Source organism: Apteryx rowi, unplaced genomic scaffold, assembly GCF_003343035.1.
Source record: "Apteryx rowi isolate R43461 unplaced genomic scaffold, aptRow1 scaffold_109, whole genome shotgun sequence".
In the NCBI taxonomy this organism is placed as follows: Eukaryota; Metazoa; Chordata; class Aves; order Apterygiformes; family Apterygidae; genus Apteryx; species Apteryx rowi.
This window is the reverse complement of record NW_020447297.1, coordinates 318,416-344,728: the sequence shown is the minus strand read 5'-3', so window position 1 is coordinate 344,728 and position 26,313 is coordinate 318,416. Positions and strand designations below refer to the sequence as shown.

The 26,313-nt window shown below is 36.8% G+C and overlaps 1 protein-coding gene across 7 annotated transcripts in view; it reads left to right on the top strand.

Annotated features, from left to right (window-relative positions):
- Window positions 1–26,313, top strand: part of CTDSPL (CTD small phosphatase like) — an 84,651-nt gene that overhangs the window by 40,798 nt on the left and 17,540 nt on the right. For 3 of the 7 annotated variants that reach the window (XM_026072494.1, XM_026072438.1, XM_026072458.1), the window contains exons 2-4: window positions 9,067–9,221; window positions 16,438–16,470; window positions 22,928–23,029. In XM_026072494.1, the coding sequence (XP_025928279.1) occupies window positions 9,067–9,221; window positions 16,438–16,470; window positions 22,928–23,029 (290 nt within the window). The remainder of the gene's footprint in view (window positions 1–9,066; window positions 9,222–16,437; window positions 16,471–22,927; window positions 23,030–26,313) is intronic. The other 4 variants (XM_026072448.1, XM_026072466.1, XM_026072474.1 and 1 more) reach the window with 3 other exon arrangements.

Sequence of the window (26,313 nt, the reverse complement as noted above, 5' to 3'; positions counted from 1 at the left end):
TGGGCTTTGACGGATGCATTCCTTTCAATATAGCGTTTCTGAGTAATGAGCCTATAAATTTTTTGAATGCTACAACACTGCAAGGCAACATGGGTGTTTATCTTTAAATGATGGCGTATTTGAGAAGCTAACACTCAGGTTATATAAAAAAATATATATATGCACACATGTATTTCCATCCTAACTTTGGTATACAGACTGAAGCGTATCAAACTGTTTTACTGTTTCATGTTGGAGTTTGTCAGAAGTTTTGAGCCTTTTCATAGTTTCTCATCCCTCCTGGTCAGTTAAGAGGCTTGTATACCCAGTTGCTGGTTTTAGTGTTTGTTAGCTATATCTCATGATGTATCAGAGCGTTGCATGGAGAAAATGGTGTAGAGTTCTCAATCATGTATTCAGAAAGTGACTTCAGAATGTCCCTGCTTTTGTGCCTTAGAAAATGAGCATCAAACAACGATTACAGTTATTTAACCCACCCAGATCCGAGGAATGTAATTAGGAATTTATGTAGGGCAAAAGATGGKTTTTTTTTGCTTTAAGCTGCCACAATGAAAATGCTTCCAAAGCATTGTTTGGTTAGATGGAAGACTCTTTTCTTCATATGGCTTTAGCTGTCTCGAATTAGCATTTGTCCTGATGAGTTTTCTCCTTTTGTCCTAGGTACTGCATGAAAGTTTGTATTTACAAGAATTCTGTATGGCTGGGAAGCAAACTTTTGTGTATTGACTGGCATATCAACTAGATAACAGCTCCTTCTTCTCTGCGTGAGATAAGCAGTTCTTGTGTAACCGTTCCAGCTCAGTGTACAGGTGCATTTTCTAAGCCTGTTTTCCAGAATTGTATGGAATAGGTTAATAAAAACAGTAGTGCTTATTTCTTTTTAAAATTCCTAAAGGTTCATAAAGCGTATCACACTCAGATCTAGGGGAGAAAAAAAAAGTCAGTGACCCATCTTAGATTATCATGGGATAGAGAAGAGATTATCTTAAAAATAAAAATAAGTGATTTGGTTATTCTTCCACCATCTCCTCACCTGTGTTAGGTATTTAAGCTGTCCTTTCTTGCCCCTAGCCATAGGTTTAGCTCCATCCAGAGCAGAGAAAGGAGTTAAATGACCAAGACAGATCCACCAATTATAAGGTATGTGTGGATCTCCCGCCCACCCCCTTCTTAGAGAGTTAAATGTTTGGGAAAGATTTTTTTCTTCTACTGGTCTGTGATACTTCCCTTCAAAGAAATATCTTCAACTGAAAAACCCAAACCTTAAGTTTATTTAATTACATTTGAGGGGGAAAGAGGTTGCTAGCTTTAGCTGAAATGAAAATTATTCTCGAGTATGTCATACTGGAAGTAAACAGAACAATTTGCTTGGGTTTTACCTGTTTGAAGGTTAAACAGTTGTGGGCGGTTGTTTCAGGTATGTGAAACTGTTGGCTGTTACTGCTATATTTTCTGCAAGGCTTACATGGAAAATTAAATCTTTCAACTGTAAACTGTAAGTGGCATTTAAAACCAAAGTAACCTGGGCATCCTGTGCAGATTTGGCATCAAGTATTATAAAATAATTTCTGTCCTGGTCAATACCTCACAAAACCAGAATTTGTACAAGTATGTGAAGTAGACAGTTTTCTGCCAAGGTAACTGCTTCTAGCTTGAGTCYTGGAGGATGTAAAATTTGTTTTTTCTTGTAAGGTCAGGTAAATCCTCTTTAGCAGAGTTGGATATTATTAGAGATGTATAATTTCTCAATTTATAAACAATTTCATTTTGAAGGTTTAATACCCTTTTTTTTCTTATTTAAATCTTTGCATTTTGTATGGAAAGCTCATGATGCGTAGATGTTAATTTTATTGCATTTAGCAAGATCATCTCTAAACACACCAAAAGTCTCTTTGTTACCAGAGTATATTATTCAGGAGGACTGGCTGTTGGATTCATTTCATTAGGAAAAATGCAGCAGTAATTAAATCACTCATGCTGCAGAGGGATGGACTCGATTAGTCGTTCTCCAGCCTGCCCATAGTGGCTTCCTGTAGCAGTGAGGGGTTTCGTGTGCGACTGCTGCACAACAATCTATTTTTATATTTAATTATATTCTGACTTCAACTGTCAAAGCATGAATTGGTGGTGTTTCACACCGTGACAGTAAAACTTGATCAGAGAAGCCCAGGACTAAACTTTGTAGGATATAGTGCATGATGGAAAAGGTTTTTTTTTTTTATTTACCGTGTACCTTGCTCTTGTAACTATGTTGTTATGAGAAGAAAAGTGTAAGCTTTCTGCATTTAAAGGATAGTTTGAGTCACAGGAAGTTTGGGAAGATGCTGTCGCTAGCCTCTATAGGCAGGCTGGTATAGTAATTTGTATTTGGAAGTTTGCCTGTTGTGGGTTTTTCTTCCCCTTCACTTTGTATAACCACCCGGTATGGATATATATCTTCTGATTAAACTTGCATAATCGCAGTAACTTCTTAAAAAAAATTGCCTTTATCTTTCCTCGAATGCCCTTCCCATGTTCAGCAGTGCTGTGGATGCATCAGAACTTGCCAGAAGACCTTGATAAGCACAATTCTGTGGACCATCTGTGACTTCCAGAAACGTGCAGGCGGTTCAAGAAATTTCCAGTGCTATTAACTTTACCACAGCAGGGTGTAGCACACAGGTTAGTAGCAGTGAGACTTCATCAAAAACAGTGCAGTGGAACATCTAGAAGTTCTAGACGAAACATGTTTTCAAGCCACAGAAGATCTGCACCAGAGTGACTTCTCTTCTGGCAAAAAGAGCTGTGCTTCCACTTCCAACCCACTCTGCAAAGCATAGACCATGTGTAGTTCTGTTTTCCTGGCACCTCAGGAGAATGGCAATAGATCTTAATTTTCCCCAAGAAAGGAGGATTGCATGCTTGACAATTTACTTGGTTGACTGAATTTGAATTATTGAGAGATCTGGTTAATCTTTTAGAAATTCAGGCACCTTGACAAAGTGCCTCCCTGAAGACTCTTCTAGGCTGCCGTGAGATCAGTGGGGGACAAGGTTCTTGTGGATAAAGAACCCCCCCCCCTTTCTTTTTTAATAAAAAGAGTATAAAAAGAGGTAATATGTGGTTATTCTTTTTTCTTTTTCTCAGTAGATTGTCACCAGTGAAGTTACACAGGGATCTGTGCCGTCTGCTGTTCTGCTTAAACTATTTGGAAAGGGAATAAGGAAATGACTTAAAGTTTGAGGGAAGTGTGTGTGTGTGTATGCATGCCTGCACATACATGTATATGTGTAAATATGTGTGTGTATATATGGAATTATAACTAGATGCTGTGAAGAGTTGTTGGAGGACTTTGTGATTTTGAATGACTGGCCTCTAAAATAGCAGATGAAATCACGTGTGTAGATACATGTGAATTTTTCTACAGAGGAAGAGACAAGAATCCCTAGCTTATTTGCAGTAATGTCTCTGAAATAGCTATTAATAATGACATCTTAGTGTTATAATATGATCTTCTCTGAAAATCACATCAGTTCAATGCTCAGTTATAGCAAAAATGCAAATAAAATGGTAGGAATTATGAGAAAAGTAAGAGAACAAAGCATTGGGTTAGTATATAAGTTCATGGTGCTTTCTCCTTTCGTTCTGGCTATTGTGTGCAGTCCTAGTCCCTCTCCTTCTGTCCAAAAAGATGGATTAGAGAAGGTACCAGGTTAAGTAACAAAGTGGATCAGAGTTATTTGATAACTAAGTTGTTGGCTGAGCTGTGGAACTTCTTGCCGCAGGACGCTTTCAGCACTGAGAGCTGATGCACGTGATGGGGCAAAATCACGAAACGAACCTGAGGACTGTTACGTACAAAGTTGCTGCCTTTAGCTAAGGAAGTCCTTAAACTGCAGCTATTTAGCACCTGGGCTTGTGTTCTGGGGAAGCATTGCTCTAGTCTTGCGTGGTTTTGTTCTTCCAGTCTTCTGTAGATATCTTTTGATTACTATCTTCTCTGCTTTCACTGATAACATGCTGTCATATTTTGAAGTTATTTTGCTTGGGCTTTTCTTTGGTGTGACTGTGCAATATTTAAGGTTGTGAAAGGTTGCTTAAAATTACCTTCAGTGTTTAGTGGTGATAGTGGTAATGAGTATAGCATTTCAATGCATGCCATAGGAAATCACTTCCAGAAATCAAGGTTATAACTCCCAAAAGATGGGGAAAAACATATTCTTTAAATTCCGTATGCTGGTTACTGCTTAAACTTGCAATTTAGGAAATTAAGCATACAACCTTTTCTTTACTGATTGGTCTTCCCTGTCGGCTTTTAAAAAATGCCAGTTTTTGGCCTCTGCAGTTAATCTTTTCTCTTTAAAATTAGCTGACATCCAGAGTATCTAAATATATGGTACTGATTGAATGTTAATGCTTCTTCGCATCTTCAGAGTTATAGCAGTTACCCATGTGTACTGTCACTCTTCAAAAAAATGCTAATCAAGCAAATAGCACAATACTTGCATTTCATCCAGTATAACTAAGAAAGCAAAAATGATTGTATGTGATGCATGACACTGTTATGGTTTCTTGAAATAAAATATGGTACAGATCTCTTCTACATATGTWATATCTGTGTATGTTTTACTGTATGTCACGTAAAGCCATTTGAGCACCTCTTTTCCATATCGCATAAGAAACTAAAAATTATTAAGTCACAGTAGAGCCTCTACAGCATTTTATAAAAATAGGTATCATTAAAATAATATCTAAATTAGTGTAAACACCTATTTGAAACACCATTGTATTATGAATTGCAGAATTGCCAAGATGAAAAAACATAGTTCCAAACAACATTAAGAAAAATTTTTTCTAAAATATTTCACTTTCTAAAATTGCCATAAGCTCCTCAGGCATTATTAACTTTTGTGGGTTTTGTGATAGTGGGTTGTTTTGTTACCTCCTACAAGGAAGATTTTTCATGAAATTTTAGCTTACATTTAGAGTCCATTTCATTTTTTCAATGGAAAAAGCTAATGATTATGAAGTGAGTCTCCGGGAAGTCTGGAAGAAGGGGGCCCCTTTTTTTAATGGTTCTTAATTTTGAGCTAGTCTCATTTTGTCACCTCATAGGTTTTTTTTTTTTTTTTTTTAACGCACAGAAATGGCGATATTTAGTTTAAAGCATGTATTTTGAATAAGCAGATTTTTTGGGGGTGTGTCATGTTAGTAAGCATGTCTCTTAGGATTCTGTCTGTACTTCAGTGAATCTTGTGTTTTCAGATGTTCAATCTTAAAGCAAAAAAACAAAAAACAAAASCTAGCAAAATGTTAAAATGTATAATTTGATCAAGAAAAGTGTTCTTAAATGGTTTAGACAAAGCAGTAGCTTTTGTCTTCAGATTTTTGAATGTTTATTCAGAATATTATTCATTTATTATATTATTCGTTATTCATATTCATTCATTATATTAATATTCACTCTGATTATTGCATCTTCCTGTCCACTACATAGAAAAGAAAAATATTAGTTCTTAAATGGTTATATTGTTCCTGTTGATTTGTTCAGCCAAGACCATTAGTACTAATTTAAAGATGTTACTGGAATTCATATTACATTGAAAAACTTGTTCCAAATAGAAGCTCTGAGAGCAGCAAGATGTTAACAGACCTAAAGCATCCTAGACATGAGGAACTCGAGAGTCTCTTGGCCGCATGATGTGTTTATAAAGCCATAACCATAGCCGCTGCTTTCAGTCGGAGCTTCAGTCTTCTAATTTAAATGCCCTAGTTAATACTGGGCAGAACTTCTCTTGCAAGCCTGGAACTCCATCCTGTAATTTCTTAATATTGCACAATTTGCATCCAGACCATGCCTCGACTGATCTCTAGCATGCAAGGTTTGGGGACTAACATGATGTGGCTTAGTGAAGTTTTTGCCTTGCATCCTGTTTGTGTTCAGTAAACTCCTCAAGACTAAGCTCAGAAGCATTCGGCGACATTCTTGTGCAGACATTTGGTAATTAGTTTCTTTTGCTTAACGCTGACTTTATCGCACTTCGTAGAAGCGGATCCTCAGCTGAAGGCCTGCTTCAGTCCCAGCCCTGCAGTATAAGCCGGGCTTCATTACAACATGCAGTTTTGGCTTCAGAAGGACTACTTTATGCATAAAAATTGTTTTCAGAATGTTGCTTCATGTTGCATTCCTTTACCTTATGAAGTCCAGGGAAAAAAAAGTGTATGAAGAATGCTGTGTAAGAGCATGTCTATTTTAAGCATTCAAATTATTTGCTGTTGCATTTTTAAGTAAAGGTTGAACTGGCAGATCAGAGAAGCAGATAATAAAACTAAGTAATAGTGAGCGGCTGGAAAGAGCTCCCGAGTGTGGAAAATCCAAATTATTCCTGTGAAACTGAGATCAATATTTCGCCCACAAATTTAAGTGTCTTGATATAGAGAAGAGAGGGGTAAACAAAATATAAATGATAAAGGAAGCTGTGGATAACAGGATGCATGGATTGCAGTTCCCAGTCTAATTTCAGTGTTTCGCAGTGTTTAAGTCGGAAAGGGGTTCTCATCGCCTTTGCGGTATTGCAGCAAAGTTGTTTGTCATGCTCGTGATGCAAATTTTCTTGAGTGCTGTTTTGAAAAAGTCATTCACAGGTCCATAGATGTCCTTTGGGAAGGTGTAAACGTGTATTTCTGCAAATTTGACACAAACAGAATGTGGTATTTTGAGAAATGAGCCTTTCACTGTAACACCTGTATTGTAACCTGTATACATCGCCAATGGTTAGCATTTTGCTTTTTTTTTTTTTTCCCCTCTGATCAACTTTAGTATGAAAATATAGTGTTCAGTTTAGCTGAAAAATAGTTTCAGTTGAAAAATGGTTTTGGTTTACAATGTTTTAAATGTGATGCAACATTTCCTTTTAAAATGCATGCACGCACACACAGTATCTATGGACGGTTCTAACTTAATTCTGTTACCCGAGCACTATCTCATTTTAAAATGACAAAAATTTATAAATCCACTTATTTTTTGATACCAGCAGCGTTCCCTTTCAGTACCAATAAATAACTGAACTTGAGCCTTCCCCCACCCCTGTAAAGGGAAACGTTTTTTAGCAAATACAGAAATAGAAGCTATATGGAGAACAGAATATTACTGTTAGACACATGGYGAGTGTTTTGAGAGGTGAAAATGTTGAAATCTAGCTGATACACTGACTCTCCAAAATCGGAAGATTTATTTCTGTTTTCAGAGTACTTGCGAGTTCATTCAAAACCTGTATYGCGGTGCTTTTTTGTCAAAACACACACGTCTACCTCCGCGCTCGCGGATTCCAGACACTGGTGGCATTCCTAAATATTTCTCCATTCTCCCACTGAAATTTTCTTTTCAAATTTAGGTAGCTTACCAGTTGCTTTCCTGGCACTTAATATCTTTGTAATATCAAGAGGAAAATAAGCATATGTGGCAGCTCTCTAATAATCTGGGCGAGGAGGAAAGGCAGGGAGTTAATGTATCGCTTTTACCGATGCGCCTTTGTAGTGGCGCTTGTTAAGAGCTTCCCTTACCTCTAACTTTGGGGCCGTTCTGTTTTTCTGAGTTTCTTCTAATCTAGAATTTATTTATTTATTTATTTATTTATTTATTTTTAAATGCTCTAGTGTATAGGTCATTGCCAGTCTGCTTGGTGGCACGACTGTCATAGCATCTTTTTTTCCTCAATTTAATCAGCCTTTTTACATTTTCTGCTGGTCATTTGTAGACTCTGAAACTGAAGCAATTAATCTCTACAGTCTCGGGTATTTCCTTGCTTAATGGAAAGGGCGAGATCGTCGTGACCGACCGAAGGCCGTGCAACGAGGGGGAGCTGGGGAGCTCGGCGGCGTGCGGCGTTCGGTCTGGTTTTGCATGCTGTCCGCAGCAATCGCTGTGGTAGGGCACGTTTGACGTGGTTATCTTTCGTCGCGCTACCGCGGGATGTTAGAAGTTTAGTAACGATAGTGTTCTTGCAGTGATATAGATAAACATCAAAGAAATACGGCTCCGTGAAAGGCATACGATCAAAACAGTACAGCTACCCGCTGATAGTGGGAGAGAGCACTAAATCGATCGGCTGGTGTACTCAAAAGTAGCAAACAGATGCTTCCAACTAACGAGAGCCTGTTAAAATATTTGGTGATCAAATGGAGAGTGTTATTTAAAACATTCTAAAATGTTGTTTGTCCTAATATTTTTCTAACTCCTTTTTTATTTTAATATATGTTAAAGTCTGTGGGGAGGTCAAAACTCAGGGGAATCACTTGTCTTTTGCATACTTCTTTTCTGCAGACTATTACTTCTGTCTGCATTTGTTGTAGTCCTTAAAAATGCTGCACTTCTATTGAGCTATAAGTGATTTTTGCCTGGTTTTATACTGCTAGACCAATAAGCAAGTTAGATGAGAGCAGTAGCCTTCCTCTTCATTTCGCAGCCTCCTGTTAAAGCTTGATCCTTGAACAAATGTTGCAGCTCGCAGTACTGCCTGCGTAGTGTTTTCTCTGTCCTCCAGCAACCCTGTCAAACAGCGAGCAACCAAAAAACGCAGAAACAGCTCAGATCTTTTTCTCACCGTAGCAGAAGCTTAAATGTTCCACACACAATGACATACTTTGCTAGAAAATATGCCCAGGCATCTGCAGAGTCTCGGCTGTTTTCGATCTGTCCTGTTTGCTCCTTCAGTCCAAGATATATTTTAGCAGCAAGTTAGTTCATGTAGTTTATAGTATCTACTCTGGATATTTCTAGGAGAACTCTCAAAATAGTGCCTTAGAACGGTATGGCAAGAGCTTTTCTTATCCAGAGATCCAGGTTGGTTAGTAATATATTAGCATCTTCATGAAAGTTTGAGCAAAGAATGTGCTGAAATAGAGGGAGAGGTCTCAGGATGATTGAAAATAGTAATACTGGGAAATTATCTTAAGATTCAAGAAGGACTTATGAGGCAATAACCATGCATGTTAAAATCAGTCATTGTATGTCTGGGCTTGTATTACAGGAGTTGATTTCTCTGCTGTTTGTTTGTTTATTTATTTGTTTGTTTGTTTTTTCCCTAGTGTCCCAATGTAATATCAGCTTGAAGAAGCAGAGGAGTCGAAGTATCTTTAGCACCTTATTCTGCTGCTTTCGTGACTACAATGTCGAACCACCATCTACCAATAGCACCAGTGCTCTTCCTCCTTTGGTGGAGGAGAATGGAGGACTTCAGAAGGTCAGGCTTTTATCTTATTTTGCTGTCATATAGACCTTTTATAACCAAAGGTTAACTCTGTGCTTCTAATGGTTTTTTTCAACAGGTTTCCCTCATGGGGAACGTGTTCTACATGTTACTGAAAAACTGAATATTTTGGTGGCGAATTGCTAATAGTATCTGTTCAACTGCGGTTTAAAACAATCTTTTCCATGAAAGATATTGACATTATACATTTTATATGCAAACAATATTCAAATCCTGAGTAAGGTATCTCAAAATAGAGAATTCTCATAGTATTTTAGATCCTGACTTACCTCCTAGCTTTGATTCTCTTTCCCAAATACAGGAAGGTTAAAGTGGCTCTTTCTGGAGCATAGTGGAACTGCTTTTAATATCAGTTGAAAGAGTTTTCAGTGACATAAAGCCCTTTCAAAATGGGGGAGAACCATCATTGCTTTGACTCTTTCTTTTTTCTTTTTTTTTTTAATTGGTTCCCTTTATATTTAATGCAGATTGAGTCTAGAGGTATCAGCTTTTGGCTGTTTTGCCAGCTTATTAATAGTTTTGTTTACCTAATTTTAGGTTTGAAATTGTTTAATGTAAGTTAAATTAATTTAAATGAACTCTTAGTACTTTAAAGCATCGTGTATAAAAGCAGTGCATTACTTTCATCGAGTTCTGGTAATTGGTATGACGTACTCATAAGATCATAACACAAATACAGTTTTACATGTTTTCTTAAAATCTGATAACTGAGTGAATTCCCTTGTGTTACTGAAGGATTGCAGTTTGATATAGCAAACATAGGAAATACCATCTTCTCTATACCATGTTCTGGTTTTCACAATTCTCAGAACTGTATTAGTGCTAGCTGAAATGCAATTCCCTTCCCCTCTCCCAGGACTCTAAGGGATTGCAAGTATAGATGTATCCATGATGGGGAGTAATGGTAGAGATAAAGGACCCTCAATCTCTTCACCCTTCTGCTTTTCACACTGTAATCTTTCATATTTGATGCAGCTGATTTCTTATTTATCTTGTCCGCTACATTTTACTTTGTTTCAAATTCTGCTGTTCCTGTTTGAATTCTGAAAAGCTCAGGGAGAAACAGCGCAGGAACTGTTTGGGGGAGCAGAGGAAAGGAAAGCAAGTTAGTGGCAGACACCAACAGTATGAGAGCAAGTGAAGGCTGAGCTGCAACAGTTCATGCTGACATTGATCCATTGCTCATGCAGAGGTAAAGTGCCCTGAAAAATTGTGTCAAGAGGAGGAGTTGTACTTGAATTTTTAGATGACTTCTGCTAGTCAAGGTACATTTTGGCTGAAATAAGGAAAATCTAGCCTTGATTCGCTGAAGTGAGCGGAGCAGTGAGTAGTGTGTATGTACATGTTCACATGAAAAAGAAAAGGAACAGGGAACTAGTAATATTTCCCTTCCATTATACTAGGAAATGGAAAAGAGACAGAGGTTGTATTAACAGCAAAATTACAAATGAGAGAAAGTGAGAGTTTATTTGAATGAAAAACCTAGGGAAAAGAGAGCTATCTTTTTATAGAAAACATGAGTTAAAATAGCCTAGAATAAGAAGTGGTCACAGTGCATTTTGTAAAACACACAATGACTTTCTGAATATATTTTATACCTTGAGGGAATGATTACATGTATGTTTACACAAGTTTTCATCCTCATGCTGTGCTACCTTAGTGGGCAGTTTTGAAGTTGGCAAATACTTGTACAAAAGCCCAAGACAAAAATCACAGAATTCATAGAATTACCAAAGTACTATTTGAGTAGAAAAGTTTACTGAATATGTTTAAAAGAAGTATTAAAGACTACATTTTCTCCAAATATAAGTAGAATGAAGAATAAAACACACTCAAATGTGTGCAGTTCTTTGTAAAAGAAGTCAAGTATGGCTAAGCTTTTGGATAATTCTTAAATGAGCGCAAATAAGTTTATAACACTTATATTTTAAATGCAATATTGAAGGCTAATAAGCTTTGTATGTGTTTTTATATACCGCTTTTTTTTATTTACTGAGTTTAAGTTCTAAACTGGTGAAACTAAATAGTCAGGAAAGACAAGATGACTTCTTGTAGAAAAGAAGAGAGCGCCTTGCAACATGCTGCTTAAACTCTTCTGTTGTTCAATGAAAGCTCTTGTTGCACGAGTCTGCCCACCAGGTTGGAATACTTTAAATTCTGTGAAGCACTGTTCAAACGGTCGCTCTGCTTATATCTGCTATCACTCTTGTGTTGAGGTCTTATTATTTGTCACATCACGGATGACCTCTGACCTTGGCCAGATCTGTCCATGTGTTGTGACCCTTTCCTTCAAAAATGGAAAAAGGAAATTGCACAGTAATGTTAAATAGTTGCTATTAGAGACGGTAGTATAAAATGGTTTGGGTGTACTTTCCTTCTGTCTTTTAGTGTTCAGTGGAATTGTGGTAGGTAGAGTTAAAGACTCCTTTACAGAAAGGAAAGAAGCTGGGAAAGCTTCTGCTGGTTTCATAGAAACTCAGTGTTTGCTGTAGGTTGGTCCTGGCATATTCTTAAAATTGATGCAACAAGCTTGCTTGCTTCTAATTAGGAGTCTCAATTCTTTTGATGTTAACCTGTTATGAAGGAGGGAAAGCAAAGAAGGGTATTTTATAAACCAGTTTAAAACACAGGCATGTCTACTTTTTTTTTTTCAGAGTAATTCTGTGTGATTTTTTTTTCACTATTAGGAAAAAAAAATCAAATTAGTGCTTCATTTTTTAGTTTGCCAAATGATGCTTGGCTAGCTAAGTGCCATGTCATTTTTCCATAGGATTGGAAGAAACGCCAAACTGAGGATGATTTTGAATAAGCAGAGTTTTACAGCACTGACTTCTATTCCAGTAGAGGGGGGAAAATAAAATTCTTTCAAGTATGAAGTTCATTTTTTAGAACGTCTACTCACTGAGGAGCTGCTTGTYCAAGTGTGACTCTAATACTGATAATGAATGGTCCATTCTGCCTCCAAAGTTTCAATATGGCATTTTTCAGTAGTAACTTGTATTTAGTGAAACTATTGTATGCTTGTTTGTTTTCTTAAAATGCTACGGCTTTTTAATCCAGCACAAAGATACATTCTAAGATGTAGTATCTATTACAATGGCCATATCAGCCTGTCTGCAGCTTGGATGCAGATTCAGACATGCCATGGGGAGTACACAGTGTTCAGCCTTMTGAAATTCTTGCTAATTTTTTCCTGCTTTCTCAGCAGCAGGCAGCTCACCAAGACCTTCCAGCCAGCTTTTTGGGGAAGGAGTGTTGGGAGAGGGGGAGTGTTTTTGTTTTCCTATGAGTAAATTCAAATCTCAATTCCTGTTTTTTTTTTTAATTTAGCAGTTTGGCACAATTTGTGATTCCTGGGTATGTCTCTGGGTTAAGTTTTATTCTGGGGGAGTTTGTTACCTGAGTTCTGAAGTGTTTGCAGATACCGATTTCATCTGCAGGCTTAGTGGAGAGAGAGAAAAGTGAGGAAAAGCTAGACGCAAGTAGGCTCTTTCTTCCCATCACTTTTAGTAGTGGTTAGTGAGGGAGCTCTGACAAGTCCGTAGGCGCACTGCCATCTCACTTGCAACCCAGTTCCACCAGAATCATTTCTGCTTTTGATTCATGGWTGGATACAAATCAGGCAGGTGGCTTGTGTTCCACAAGATGAAGCGTGAATGAGGAATAGGACTCTTTATTTGTTGGATTAGGGGAGAAGGTCTTGATCCATCCTCAACAGGGAAGAAGACAGAAGAGAGGTGATTCCGGGGCCAGCAGCTGCCCCCACAGCTATCCCTGTGAGATGAATGAAGCCGGAAAGGCAGAGTCCTTGGATTTCCACCTCACCCATCCTAGCAACTACAAAAGTTAGATCTCCTCCTCCCTACTGTTGCGTGGGTGGGTTTCTTGTTTTGTTTTGTTTTTGTTTTGTTTTTGCTGCTGCTGCAGGGTGCTGCCAGCTCCAAGGCGATGCTGGAAAACTGTTTTGTTGACCTGTTGTCATCTAACCTCTTGCTTCCAACACTGTTTGCTCCAGGGAACTCCATTTGTAACAGCTTGAAATTGCTGGGGAAATGATATTCTTTATCCCATGTGAATATAGCTCATCGGGGGAGAAGAGTAGGGGTTCTAGGAGGACAGTCTTGAGCTCTGCACTAGTATTTGCTTTCTCCAGGAGACCTAGAGTTGCACTGTGAGCACAGACTCTTTGCTGGGGAGACTATTAATGACATGCTTTCAGAACAGACGTGGCACCCAGTCTCGCTTTCCACTGTGAAACAGAACAAGTGAGATGACTRTAAATAACGACACTCTCTCTCCTGCTTAACCTTCACTGAGTAGAGCAAGAAATCCCTAGKGTTTGGTTCCGTTGATCAGCATCAGCATGTGGTATGGCAGATCTATTTAGAAAACAAAAAAATCCTATGCATAGATATGTTTGGTTCTTCTGTCTTTGTCTACTCATTCTAATCTCTTTCTTTGCCTGTTCCCCCACAAAGTCTTCTACAGTAAGAGACAAAACTCAATAATCCAATCAATGGAGGAATCAAATAGTGGGGGGAAAAAAAAATATATAAAATATATATTTATTTATATTTATATTTATATATTTAAGAACCTATCATAGTTTAGTATAAACTTCTATTAAAGAATTGAATATGGCAAATCTGTTCTTTTGATCATCTTCTGTAAATAGATTATTTTGTTAAGTGAAACAAAATTGTTGGCTAGTTGTTCCATAAGCCTGCTTTGTAGGTGGGCAGCTCCAAGTAAGTGGCACCTGAGCCCCTTTGAATACAGACTGTTCTCAAACAAGSCCAATACAGTCTGTCACTTGACACTTACTGATCTCATATACTGCCATACATTAATGTATGTATGCASTACTGAAAATGTTTCCCTTAGCTGCCCTAAAATTGGGTAGCTAAGGTAAGATCTATTATTTCTTGTATGTATATGGTGCCATGAAAAACTGATTTCAATGGCTAGAAAAATCAGTTCCTGGCTATCTCGGTCGTACAATGGGGAAATTGTGGCRTTCTCAGAGCAGCTTTGTCCTATTAGCAGCCTCTGGAGCTCATGGAAAGACTTCAACAAATGCGGTCGTCTGTCATTTATTTCAAAATGTAGCATTACGACCTACTTCCCTTCCTGTTCCAAGGCATCAGGAAATAAGGCAGGGCACTTTTTAAAACTAAGTTTCCCACAGCAGACTTGTTTTTTAAAAAGCATTTCTCTGCTCATGAACACTTACATTTTACCAGTATACTTGTGGATTTATCTTTCTGCTTTTTTTCCCCAATTGTCATCATTACCATTTTGATTTTTGCATATGTCCTTTAGGGTTCCACTGCGGAAACTCACKTGTTTTCCTCAAGAAGTTTTTGATTTAGAAATTTCTCCAAGAAAAGTAAAGCAAACAGTGATACAGCTCCTTTAACGAATTTAGATTCTGCAGTCTCATGGAAGTCAGTAGTACCGTTGGGTACAGCTCTTGTTGCGAAAGATTGCCAAAATAGAAAGCAAGTTACCCTGCAAACAATGCCTGTTGAAATTTATGGGAAAATGTGATATGATGCATAGCTATATTTGTGTTCCACAGTTAAAATAATCTTGTACTGTGGTTGTGGATATGCTGTTTTCATCTGTTGACAGAAAAGAAGCTCCCGTTGTATTTTATTCTCTCTACCAATGAATGCAAAAAATAACTTAAAGGGGGGAGGAGGTGCGACAGGTTCACAATCTGTTACTCTGCCTACATAACCATATCCTTGATAACAAGGATAACAACTGGCACCTAGTCAAATTTGCTCCTTTGTCAAATGGCACGCAAAAACTTTAGATGATCTTCCACTAAGTGGACGTTAACAGGCTGATGTTTTTTCTCTTTTTCTTTTTTTGCCATTATCTTGAGAAAATTCAAATTCTTTTTTTTTTCTTTTTTTAATAGGTACTTTTTTACTAAAGTAAATGTTTTAATAGTTCATGGTAGTATCTGTTCTTTCGCTTCTTCATCAGCTTCTTTCATTTTTGGTCAAATTTCAGTAAAAGCTTCTGTTATTGTAGCAATAAAAAATATATCTAAGTGCTTTAAAAACTGAGATATTTTTGTTGGCCATTATGTGTCAACACTGTGTTAGACTCCAAAAAAAGTGAGCACGGGACCTTATCAGCTGGAAGAGTTCTCATCTTAAAAACAGTTCCTTCCACGGATAAATCAGTTTGTTGGTAACCAGAATCTGTGTTTTCAAAGTAATTAGAAAGAATAAAATAATTTCTGCCTAAGCAACATCTGCGCTAGGAGGGTCAGCTTTCTCTTCATGTGCAGTGGCCACCAAAAAGCAAACACTTGTTTTTTTGAGAGAGAGATGATAAGAAAATAAAATTCCCGCACCCACAAATCTATTACATATCGAGTTGGCGACCCAGTGATCAGCCTTGCTGCATTTGGAAGCTTCGGGTAGAAGTAACTGTTTCCTCAGGTCCCAGGTCAGCATGTCAGGTCCCAGGAGGAGAAGGAAAGGTCACGCTGGGCAAGGTCCTGTCGTCTTGCCTTTTGCAGTGCTTCCAAGTACAATACAAAAGTGCAAATGTGGGAAGAGCACCCGGATACTGTTGCAGCTTGCCAGCTGGAGAAAGTAGGATTTCTTGGATCGGTTTATCATCTTTGTGTCTCTCTCGGGCGTCCTGCTGTTGCATAAATGAAAACGCAGTCCTTTCTGAGGCAATTGTCTCAAGGGAAGTTCACTTCAAGAAGTGGGCTTTTGCCCTGCCGCCAAGGTCTGGTTGAGCTTCTTGTTGCTGCAGTCAGGAAAGAAAGAGAGAGGAAAAAAAAAAAAAAAAAAAATAGAGGAAAAAATATATATATATATATATATATATATATATACCCATTAGCAGATCTTATAACTTAAAGCTGAAATAAGTTACAGTTAATGCAGATACTTTCTTATTATCATCTCTTATTAATCATAGCATGAGTTTTACCAGTTCTGTCTCCTAAAAATCATAAATACCAATATACTAACCAATCATTTTAGCAACTAAAATGCAAAATCCTGTTTTTATTTTTTTTTTTATCCTGGTTTCTTGAATACTTTGAATTTTTGGTTTAAAATGTTTGAGTGCTACATTTACTGCTTCAAACCTTTGTTCTACCCTTTGAAAGCCATTACCCTTACAGTAATTTTTTTTTTTTCTTTTTCCCCAGGGTGACCAGATGCAGGTCATGCCTATACCAAGTGTATGTATTTTTATCCCTTTTTCTTTTAATAATTTTCATAGCTTTTGCTTTGATTCATCTTATGTTGCAGTCTAACAGGTCTGTTTTGTGTTGCATGTTATAGGATTTTATGTTCTATCTGCAAAATTGTATAATCAGGGATGAATTGAACTACAGGTAATATACAGGGAATAAAAGAAGAGTTTGGGTTTTGTACAGTTCTCATTCTTTGTCCCAGTTCAATTTGTTTCTGAATTTTTATCGTTTTTGAAAATGTGTGAAGTAGTCTGAAAGTTGAAGTTACTTAAATAGAGACAAAGGGTGACTCATCAGCACTATCTGGGATAGAGTTGCAAAAAAAACTTTTCTCCTTCTATTTCCACATGTTTYGATTCAAAAAGAAGAGTTAGAAACTAAATTTGTCTTGAGACAACTTATTTTAGGAAAAAGAAGAATATACWGACTATAGCTGCATTACTGCACTTGCTCAAGATGGTGCTATCATTATCAGCTGCTGTTTTATGGGCCTTAGTGTTTCTGCTTATCTTACCTGGATTAAACCTGGAATGCAGCTTGGCATCTGAATTATTTTTCAAAACTGAATAAAAGAAAAGTTGTTCGACTTAAGTTGTTTAGTTATGTCTAACCATTTTTGATCAAAAAGAYGATCATTTTCTACTTTCTTTTAACGTGGACGAAGACTTATGCTTTTTAAAAACAGCAAATACTTTTTCTTTCAGAGCTTCTTTGCCATTTATAATACTTTATTTTTGCAGAGTTCTCTAGGAAGTAGCAGAGCTTGTGTGTGGAGTTACTGACCTAGCCTTCTTTCTGGAGATATTTGGTAGCTCCAAAGACCTGAGGACTCCCTGAGACACCTTTTTTCTTTCCCTTTCTCATAGCCTAACATTACGAGACCTCCTGTAAGAATCGCGTTAGTGCTGCAGCATAATAATTTCAGGAGATCACTATAATTATGCAGATAGCTTCCCTCCTTCACCGCTTTTTCTGGGATCTAAGAACTGTTATAAATTTTTCATTATTCCATACTATTACTTCTAATATGGTAGTAATGAATCAGTGCCCGCTCCCCGAGATTGTTAGGAGTAGTGAGGGTTTGAAGTCTCAGTAGCTCTCAAATCTTTGGTCTAAAAATAAATATGTATGTAAAAATATATATATATATAGTATATATTTACATACATATAACTTGTATATTTGCASGTCTGTGAACAGCAAACTCAAATCTATGAAAATATCAATTTTTAAATTGCTTTTGCTTTACTTACCTGCCAAGTTCCAATTGGTCACTGCTATATTGGCAGTCATTTGAACTTAAAATGGGTGTTCTGGCTGTACTGTAAACTAGAATAAAATTTTAAATAAGAATAAATATAGATATTAGTGAAATAAAAGTTGAAATAAAACATTTTGAAGCTATCAGCTACAAGTCAGTACAGCTTTCTCAAATACGAACATCTTAAAGCATGAAATTAGATGCTTTTCTAGGACAATATTTGTGATGTTAAAGCAATGTTCTGTGAGATTTGGGCAGTGGTAGGAATACTAATGTTTCAAGAAGATTGTTTTTACTAAAGTTTCAAGAAGAGTTTTTGGAGATGTACTGTAATTTTTCTTAACTATATTCCCAGCATTTTGCTAAAGTAGTAAATTTATCTTAGCATTCATGACATATGGTTCTCAGTGAGTAGGTGACTCTAAATATGCTCATTCCTCTTTGCATGTGTCATCTGATGCCTCTTCGCAGCAGGACATACAAGTGTTGTCAAGGAATTACTGTTAATAGGCAATTCTGTGACATTTACTATCAGAATATCAGTGCTTCTCACTGTCAAACAGAGGCAAGAAAGAATTAGTACATAATCCCCTAAATAAAGACAGAAATGCATATATGGTAAGTGGTAGGAGCAAAGATGCAAAACCAACATTATATTTGGAAAATGCCAAAATTAAAGTCCTTTTTGCCAGCGTTACAGGACTGTTGGCACTGAAGCCTAGAGGTTCACTTGAGACACTCTTAACCTTGTGATTAAGACCAGTTAAGGCAGAAAGTCTTGATGCTTTGCTACTCTGAGCCATGCATGAGGAACAGGCTCTTTGAATTACATGTAATGTATGTATTGGGAGAAAATCTTAACAGACAGAACAAGACTGGCCACACTTAAACCGGACATTTATTTTTGTATGGTTCATTGCAAATGTAACCACCTCAAGTGTTTAGAAAGTTCCTGAGTGATTCTGAAAAGAGTGCTAACCGTCCTCTCTTCTGTAAACTTCCCAAGCTGAAGTCTCCAGTGAAAACGAGGTTTGCTGCAGTTTTATCATGCATGTGTAAAATCTGGCTGTCTGCTCAGATCACCTGTTTGAAAACTTCCGTTGCTCTTTGCATGCACGTGCAATAGCAGTGAAGTACGTTTTCTGCTGAATGAGAGTTTGTCTGTATTAACAACGCTTAATTTAAAAGCCTGAAACTTTAATGTGGACTTTCACGTGATTATTGATAGAACTGCTGATCAGGAAACATTCCAGCTTCAAGTTAGGTTCTTCAGAAAGTGGAAATGACGCRACTCCTGTCTAGAAAGGAATACGACAGAGAAACCACAGTAGAGCCATAGCAGCTTGAGCACTTGTTTTTATTCTTTTGAATGAAAAGGTGGATGAAAACACAAAGCAAAGCAATACGCRTGCACCTGCCTAACTGATCGAGTTGCAGTATCCATTTCTCTTGATCAATTTAAAATCCCAGTTTTGCAGGAGTGGCACTGAAAATAGTCTTCAGAAACCCTGTGRAAGTTGAAATTTAGCACTGGGATATGTTTTCACTTATCTCTACCCACATCTAGCCAATTTCTTGCTTTTAACTTCTTTCTAGAAGGAAGTTTGTGAACTGCCTGCTTCATAACAGGAGTTAGCTTCTTTTGGCAGCTATATATATGTTTTAAGGTGAAATAGTTTATCATCTATTAGAGTACTCCTATGCACGGCTGCTGGGAGACATCGTTAGCTGTGCTGTGCACAACCGAAAGTGTGAACTGAAGGGATGATTTCACACAAATGAATGTGCTGCACTTATGCTAGGGAACATTTTCAGCATGCAAAGAACTTAATTCTGCTGCTTGTTTTTGTGGGAAATACAGACCTGGAGAAGGACTATGGWTGTTTTATATAATAAATTTTTGAAAGGTTTGTGTCGACCCACTGTTTATGCTTCATACAGAAGTCTGGTTTTCTTGCTGTTTGGCTTGCTGGGTTTGTTTCTTTTGTTTTGTTTTGTTGCTCATCAGGGAATATACTATTTCCAGTAAACTGAGGCAGTGAAGCAGTCCTTTCCCTGGAAAGGCTGTTAAGCTGATCAGCTAATAGACCTGGCTGGAATGCATAAATCCCAAACAGTGACTAGTTTAAAAGCTTGAACTTGTATACAATTTATATCATACTGGAATTGAAGATCAAGCTGGGTCTTGCAATGCTAAGATACCACTCGTTATTTTTCTGCTGAATTTTATAGAAAGTCTGCAGTACTTTTGAGAGTATTATGTAGTAAATGTGAGTTGCTGTTAGCTACAACTCAGTACTCTTAAAAATCTTAATTAATTTTAAAGCTAGTACGTTTAAAAAAAAAAAGTCATTAAAAATCCATAACTACTCATGATTAGCTATGATGAAAACCTGCTAATTGCAACTCCTCCAGATGTTTCTCAAGTTTTTCTCAGCTTAGTGAAGGAATTAAAATACAATATTGAGTACCCTCAGTTTCTGCATAAAAGCTTTGCTATTCCTTATAGATGGAAATTGCTCTAGAATCAGAAAGCTGGAATGGCAAAACAAATGGGTTGATATCATATGTGCAAATCCTTTAAGCCTCAAAAATTTCAAATTCCTACATTAGATATTAGCATTCTCGTAGCTTGTAGTAACTTCAACTTCAGAATAGTTTTCTTATTCCTGTTAGATTGTCAGGGAGCAAAAGTGTTTTCAAGGTTGAAGGCAACATAGGTGAAGTTTTTGAGGTGGGAAAACTTGCTTCTGATCTTCACGCGTGCAAACTGTTGACTAGATGTCTCAGTATCCTGCTTTGAAAGTGGGATCAGGTTGAATTCAAAAAGGCACAGCTTGTAAAAGGCTTGGCCTGCCCTAATGGGTGACTCTCCCCAAGAAAAACCTGAAGGTGTAGTCATGTTAGATAAAGTTAGGTTGAAATTTGCACATTGTCTCCTAAAGCAAAACTCAAAGGGGAGAGAAACCATAGTAGTAACCAGCACGTATGCGTAGGTGTTGCAGGTAAGCTTGCTCCTCTCCCAGCTGCTGCTTTTGAGAAAGCAGAGCTACAGGTGGATGAGAAAAAAGAGAATAGGCTGTCGCCATACAGTCGGAGGAATCCAGGTTCCTTGCATCTAAGGTTCTCATGTCTTCATAGTCCTCTCTATGTTCATTCTTTTTTCTGATGACAGGCTTATTAGTTTCCACATAAAAGTCAAAGATAACTGTGACATTACAGTGCTCATATTTTTCATATGCATATTTATAAATGAAAAAAGATTTGTTTCCAAGTTATATATTCTAAATATTTATTTATAATTTGAAAAAGAATTTGTGCAGCAGAGGAAAGAGCTGTGTTGGTGGAAAAAAGAAATCTTTGTCCAAGCACGGATGTTGAAGAATATCATCCTTAATTGGGGGAGTTAGGGGTTAATAAGCCTATTGTCTGTTTAGGTTATAAGTCTTTATACTTCTTACTATGGAATAATTATATGTTGTGCCTGAATACATCTTAGATTTTAAGATGGGAGTAAAACACCTAAATTCTTCAGATTTGTTCCTAACTTACTGTGCAAATACATTCTCCAGCAAGCAAGCATAGGTAGTGCTCAACTACTTGTGGTACTAATATGCACGTGGGACCCTCTATAACCTAGAGAGGATATATCAAAGCAACTCTTCTTGTATTTGTGTTTTGGTATGGTATTAAATGCTGGAATATATTTAATGCTAAAAATTCTGGTGCAATTAGGTCATTGTGATGACTCTGCATCACAGTGCATACTCTACAGACCTTCAGCAGCAGTAGTTTTCCCTTGAAGGTCATTGATAGATGTGTGCTGAGAGAAAATACATTAAGTGACTTGTAAGCTAAGCAGCTTCCACAGTTTCAGTGAGCACTCCTAAAAATCTCCCAAAAACTTATACTTTGGCTAAGGACTGTTTGTTTTTAAGTCCAGAATCTTGTTTGTTTTAAGGCTAGTTACTTCATTTAAACAATAACTTACTGGGCATCATTGATCAATACCCATCTGAAATAAATCAGTGATTAATAAAAAATCTGTACTTGTTGTTGTATTGTGCTCAGTGGGAATCTATTCATTTGTAATCACACCACTAACTGCAAAAGTAGTGACCTCACAGATCCCTGAAAATACCTCTATAAAAGGCTATTGTATCAAAAAAGAACAAAGAATGTGATAGATCCATCCTTATCATAGCAACATTGTCTCAATAAAACAGATAAAACAATAGCAAAAGAATGAAGCAGAGTTCTATATTCATTTTTTCTATTCTTAGTATATTTAATTTCCTGTCAGTTCTGAGCTTCTCCTTGTTCATACTTTTCTATAAAACTGGTCCTTTTCATTCACCAAAAAATCTCTTTAAGCCAGTGACAGTGTAGCAGTGTTTCAGCTCCAAGTGATAGTTATCTCTAATTTCTGTTCTTTCAGAAACTATACAATACCAAAATCTTCACTGCTTTCAGAAAAATTTTGTGGAGCTCCTCCTTCACATTGTATAATTGGTACCATTTTTGTACAGGGCAGCATACTGTTTAAAAAAAAAACCAAAACTTGTTTTGCGGGAGGTTTCTTTCCTATAGTTTTCACGGTTTGATTCTGAACGTAATTCAAGTGAAAGCTCTTGGTCAGTACCCTAACAAGTGCTAAAGGTTACAGGGAGACATGTTCTGCAAGATAAAAATTAGTCATGTTGTTCAGAATTGGTTTCTCCATCTTAGCATGTATCATAGGAGACAGAAATAATGATCTGTGTAAATGTCCATCTGGGTGATATGGACAGAAACGTATGCTTCTAGTACTAGCACTGACTCGGAGTAGGACACCAAAGGCAACAAAAACTGAGGTGTCTAGAAAGGATGTCACAGGGAAAAGATGTTCCATTTTTCAGTGTTGTTTTTTGCTAATAGTAGTGTTTTGCCATCTTCATTTCCAATGCTTTGGAAATTATTCTACACAAGTCTTTCATTTAAAAAAAACAGAAAAGTCTGTATGGGTATTGCATGAACCGTTGATTTCCATATGTGTACTTGCAGTGAGCCCAGAAGAACATTCAACTTTGATTCATGTATTTCAATCCCCAGTGAGTACTACCAGAATAGTAATGTTAGTGGGAAAAATGCCCTTTTAATAGCTTTTACATTTTTTTTTTCTTGTTGTCTTTTTTTCTTTAGCCACCAGCTAAATACCTCCTGCCAGAACTGACAGCATCAGACTATGGGAAGAAGTGTGTGGTCATTGATTTAGATGAAACTTTAGTGCACAGTTCATTTAAGGTATGTAAATTCATAAGGGATCTCTTGCGACCTGATTCTTTTAGTGAACACTATAGGAACTATTAAAGCTCTTAAGACTAGCACGTTACCTAGTCTTGCAGACTATCCTAGGATGCCTGGTAAATTCTCTTTTGATTTGCTATTGCATTTCTTCGTAGAGGAAAACATTCTCTTTCAGATCACTTTCTCGTTAGGGTTTTTTTTCAGCTTGTAGCTTTAAGCCATTTAATTCCTTCATGGCATTCAGCAGTTGTCAGTTTTTCTGTTGCTCATTATTTAAAATCCAGCATTATATGTAATCATGAGCTTCTTTTGCAGCAGCTTCAATGTCGCTTCTATGATTATTCATCCTAATTTGGCTTTAAGGGGAATAACGCAAACATTGCTTTTGGCAAGGTGGGAGGCAGATTTTGAGGGGGTCTTTGAAACAAGGCCTGAATGATTAGTGACCTTATGGCTTTAAATAGTAACTATTCCAACAGAGAGCTGTATCTAACGGGTACAAAACCTGTTGCTCTGAAAATATGGTTTTGTTTTCGATGTTCAAATGATGCTGCAGCTAGTCTAGGAGAATGGAAATTCAGCACAGCTTTAGACTAGGTAGATTTGCCTTAAACCAATAGTTCTTGAGCACCAGTGATTGCTATGCTGCACTGCTGGAGAAGATTTTCTGTATTATGAGTAAGTAAATGTCAGTCTACTGTCCCAAACATAGTTTTTAGGTCTGTTTTTAAGTATTGAGCTTTCACAACAGGAAATCAAATAGCATTTTAGCTGTTCCTGATGAGTCAGTCATGTTGTAGAAGCAACTTTCATAACCCCTTCATAATTCTGCATGTGGTGGGTGTAGTGGTATTTTTCTATTGTTTATATAAATCTAGAGTTAGAATAGGAGAACTCAGTAATATAAATAACCTAAACTGACTCGGAGTACTGGTAGTCTTTCTGATCAGCAAATGTCAGGCATTATAAAGCATCTTCTAGTTTTATACACTGACGTTGAAGAACTTCTAAGAATCAATAGCATGTTTCCTTACCAGTATCAAGCCAGAGTTACCACTAGCTTTATAGTCTTCTAATTTTGGTTGCACTCTATTTTTCACTGCAAGCATAAATCCAACAGTCTAATCCGGCAAATGTTTAGTTGCCAGCATTTAAATATGTAAACCATAATTCATTTTGTGGTTAGAATTTGGCAACAGTCTATCTTTGTTGACTTAAAGATGACCTTATATGGCGATACTAGAACAAATATTCCTATGCCTCCAAGTCAAACTGAAACTAAGATTCTTCTCTTTCTTTATTGTGCCTAGTGGTATATACCAATTTGTGGTGGTGTGCAGGAATCTCTTAACCTCAGTTCCAGATTGTTGTCTTCTATACCCTGTCTGAAGTGGCACTTTAGAATTTTTCCAGGGAATTAGAAACACAGCTGGATTGGAACRGGAGGTAGTTTGCCTTCCTAATTAAAGAAAGAGTCAAAAAAGGAAGGGAAAACTGAATGTGAAAGTCTAAATTTACAAAAAAAAAACCCAAAATATTAGACTATCTGGAATGTAAAAATGAAAGTTTCTTTTTGAATGCTGTGGATAACTTTGTGCTGTGTTTTTATGGTTCTTGAAAGAAAATGAGATGCCCTTCAAGTCTTTCATAAAGTATTTTTTAAAATCATTTTAAGGAAATACGTGTTTTAATAGTTGACATAGTGAAAATCCTTTCTTGTAAGATGGAGGTTTGCCTTTTGCCAAAAGTGCTTGTTCAGTCAGCTCATTTTTTAAAGTTAATCATCCCATTTATTCAAATGATATTTAATGAGTATTTAAATGATATTTATGGATATTAAATGATATCTAAGAAAAGTTAATTCTACTTAATCTTGAATGCTGAACAGTATTTTTTTTCTAGGAAGAGAAGGATGGTCCTTTTTTCCTTTGAAGTAAAATGCGTTAGGCAAAAGTTACAATGATTTCTGTAGTACTAGCGTCATATTAATTAAGACAACGCTGTCACAGGTAAATAATGTGAAGCACTGGGATGGCAGTACGTAACAGAAAAGCAGTTTTTGGAGTAATGGCTTTACTTATTTAGTATCTGATACTCTGTTCAGTGTACTTAGTGGTGCTGTTTGGATTTTGTGACATAGAAAAGGAGATGCTTCAGCTGAAGTAAGGCCATCGTGGTCATTAAAAATTTTCTGATGATTTCCAGAAGACCAGGAGTTTTAATACGTATATTTACACTGCTCTTCCTGAATAATTATGTTCCTTTTGCAGTTTCTTTAGTGTTTTCTTTTTCTTTTCCCCTCATTTAAAGCCTGTTCTTGGGCAGGTTCAATTTAAAAGCTGTGAGAGCATACATAAATGTGTGCTTTTTTAAAGTGCAAAAAGCTTTATTTAAAACACATGCATGTTTTGGGAATGCATAATGTGGTTATGAAATAGGCTTCATATTTCAAATGCAGGTAATTTTTTTTTTCTTTTTTTAACACAACCAGAGATGCAGGGTTTTTTAAAGTGCTTCTTTACAAAAGCAGCAACATCTGAAGGAGGATAATTCTCATCTTTTTATGCCCCTGAATATTTGTGAAGTTTTAAGAGGTGTTAGCCTTTTATGTTAAATGCATATTAAAGGAATAAAGTTTGGGGTGCTTTGGCAAGAGTAAAAAGGAATAGATAGACATTATAGTTATGATTCCCATCATAAAACAATAATAGAAGCAAAAATCAGAAATTATTAAATCAAGGAGATGTAAACATTGTTCTGTATAAAATAAATTAAACCACATGCAAGTCTGGAATGTAGACATACTCAGAACTGTCCTTGAAAGATTTTTTTAAAGCATGTTTAAAACTTTGAAGCTTTTTATTAAATAAAAATATTTTCAAGTGAAGAAAAGATTTTTAGTAGAAATGTTATGGCCTTTCATGCTTTGTCTGTGTGGTTCCAGCTGAGGTATGTATGTACTACTTGTGTGCAACCCCAGAAACCTTGAGCCAGCAAGTTGTTGTGGACTTTTCTGTCTTCCCATCGTGATGAAACACAGAATCCCAGTCAATGCTTTCTTCYTTATCTATTGTCCCAAGGAGGCAGCTGCGTAGTATCCAGAATACAAGTCGGGGAAGCAAATATGTAGTTGAGCAGTTTGGTTAGTGTTGCAAAGTCTAAGGGTAAATTTTCTTTGTTAGCAAAAATTCAGTTGTCTAAACAGAATGTGTTCTCCGACATCTCTTTGCTCTTCCCCCATTGGCAAAAAAAAAAGTTCAGTCATAGCTGAGTTTTGATCA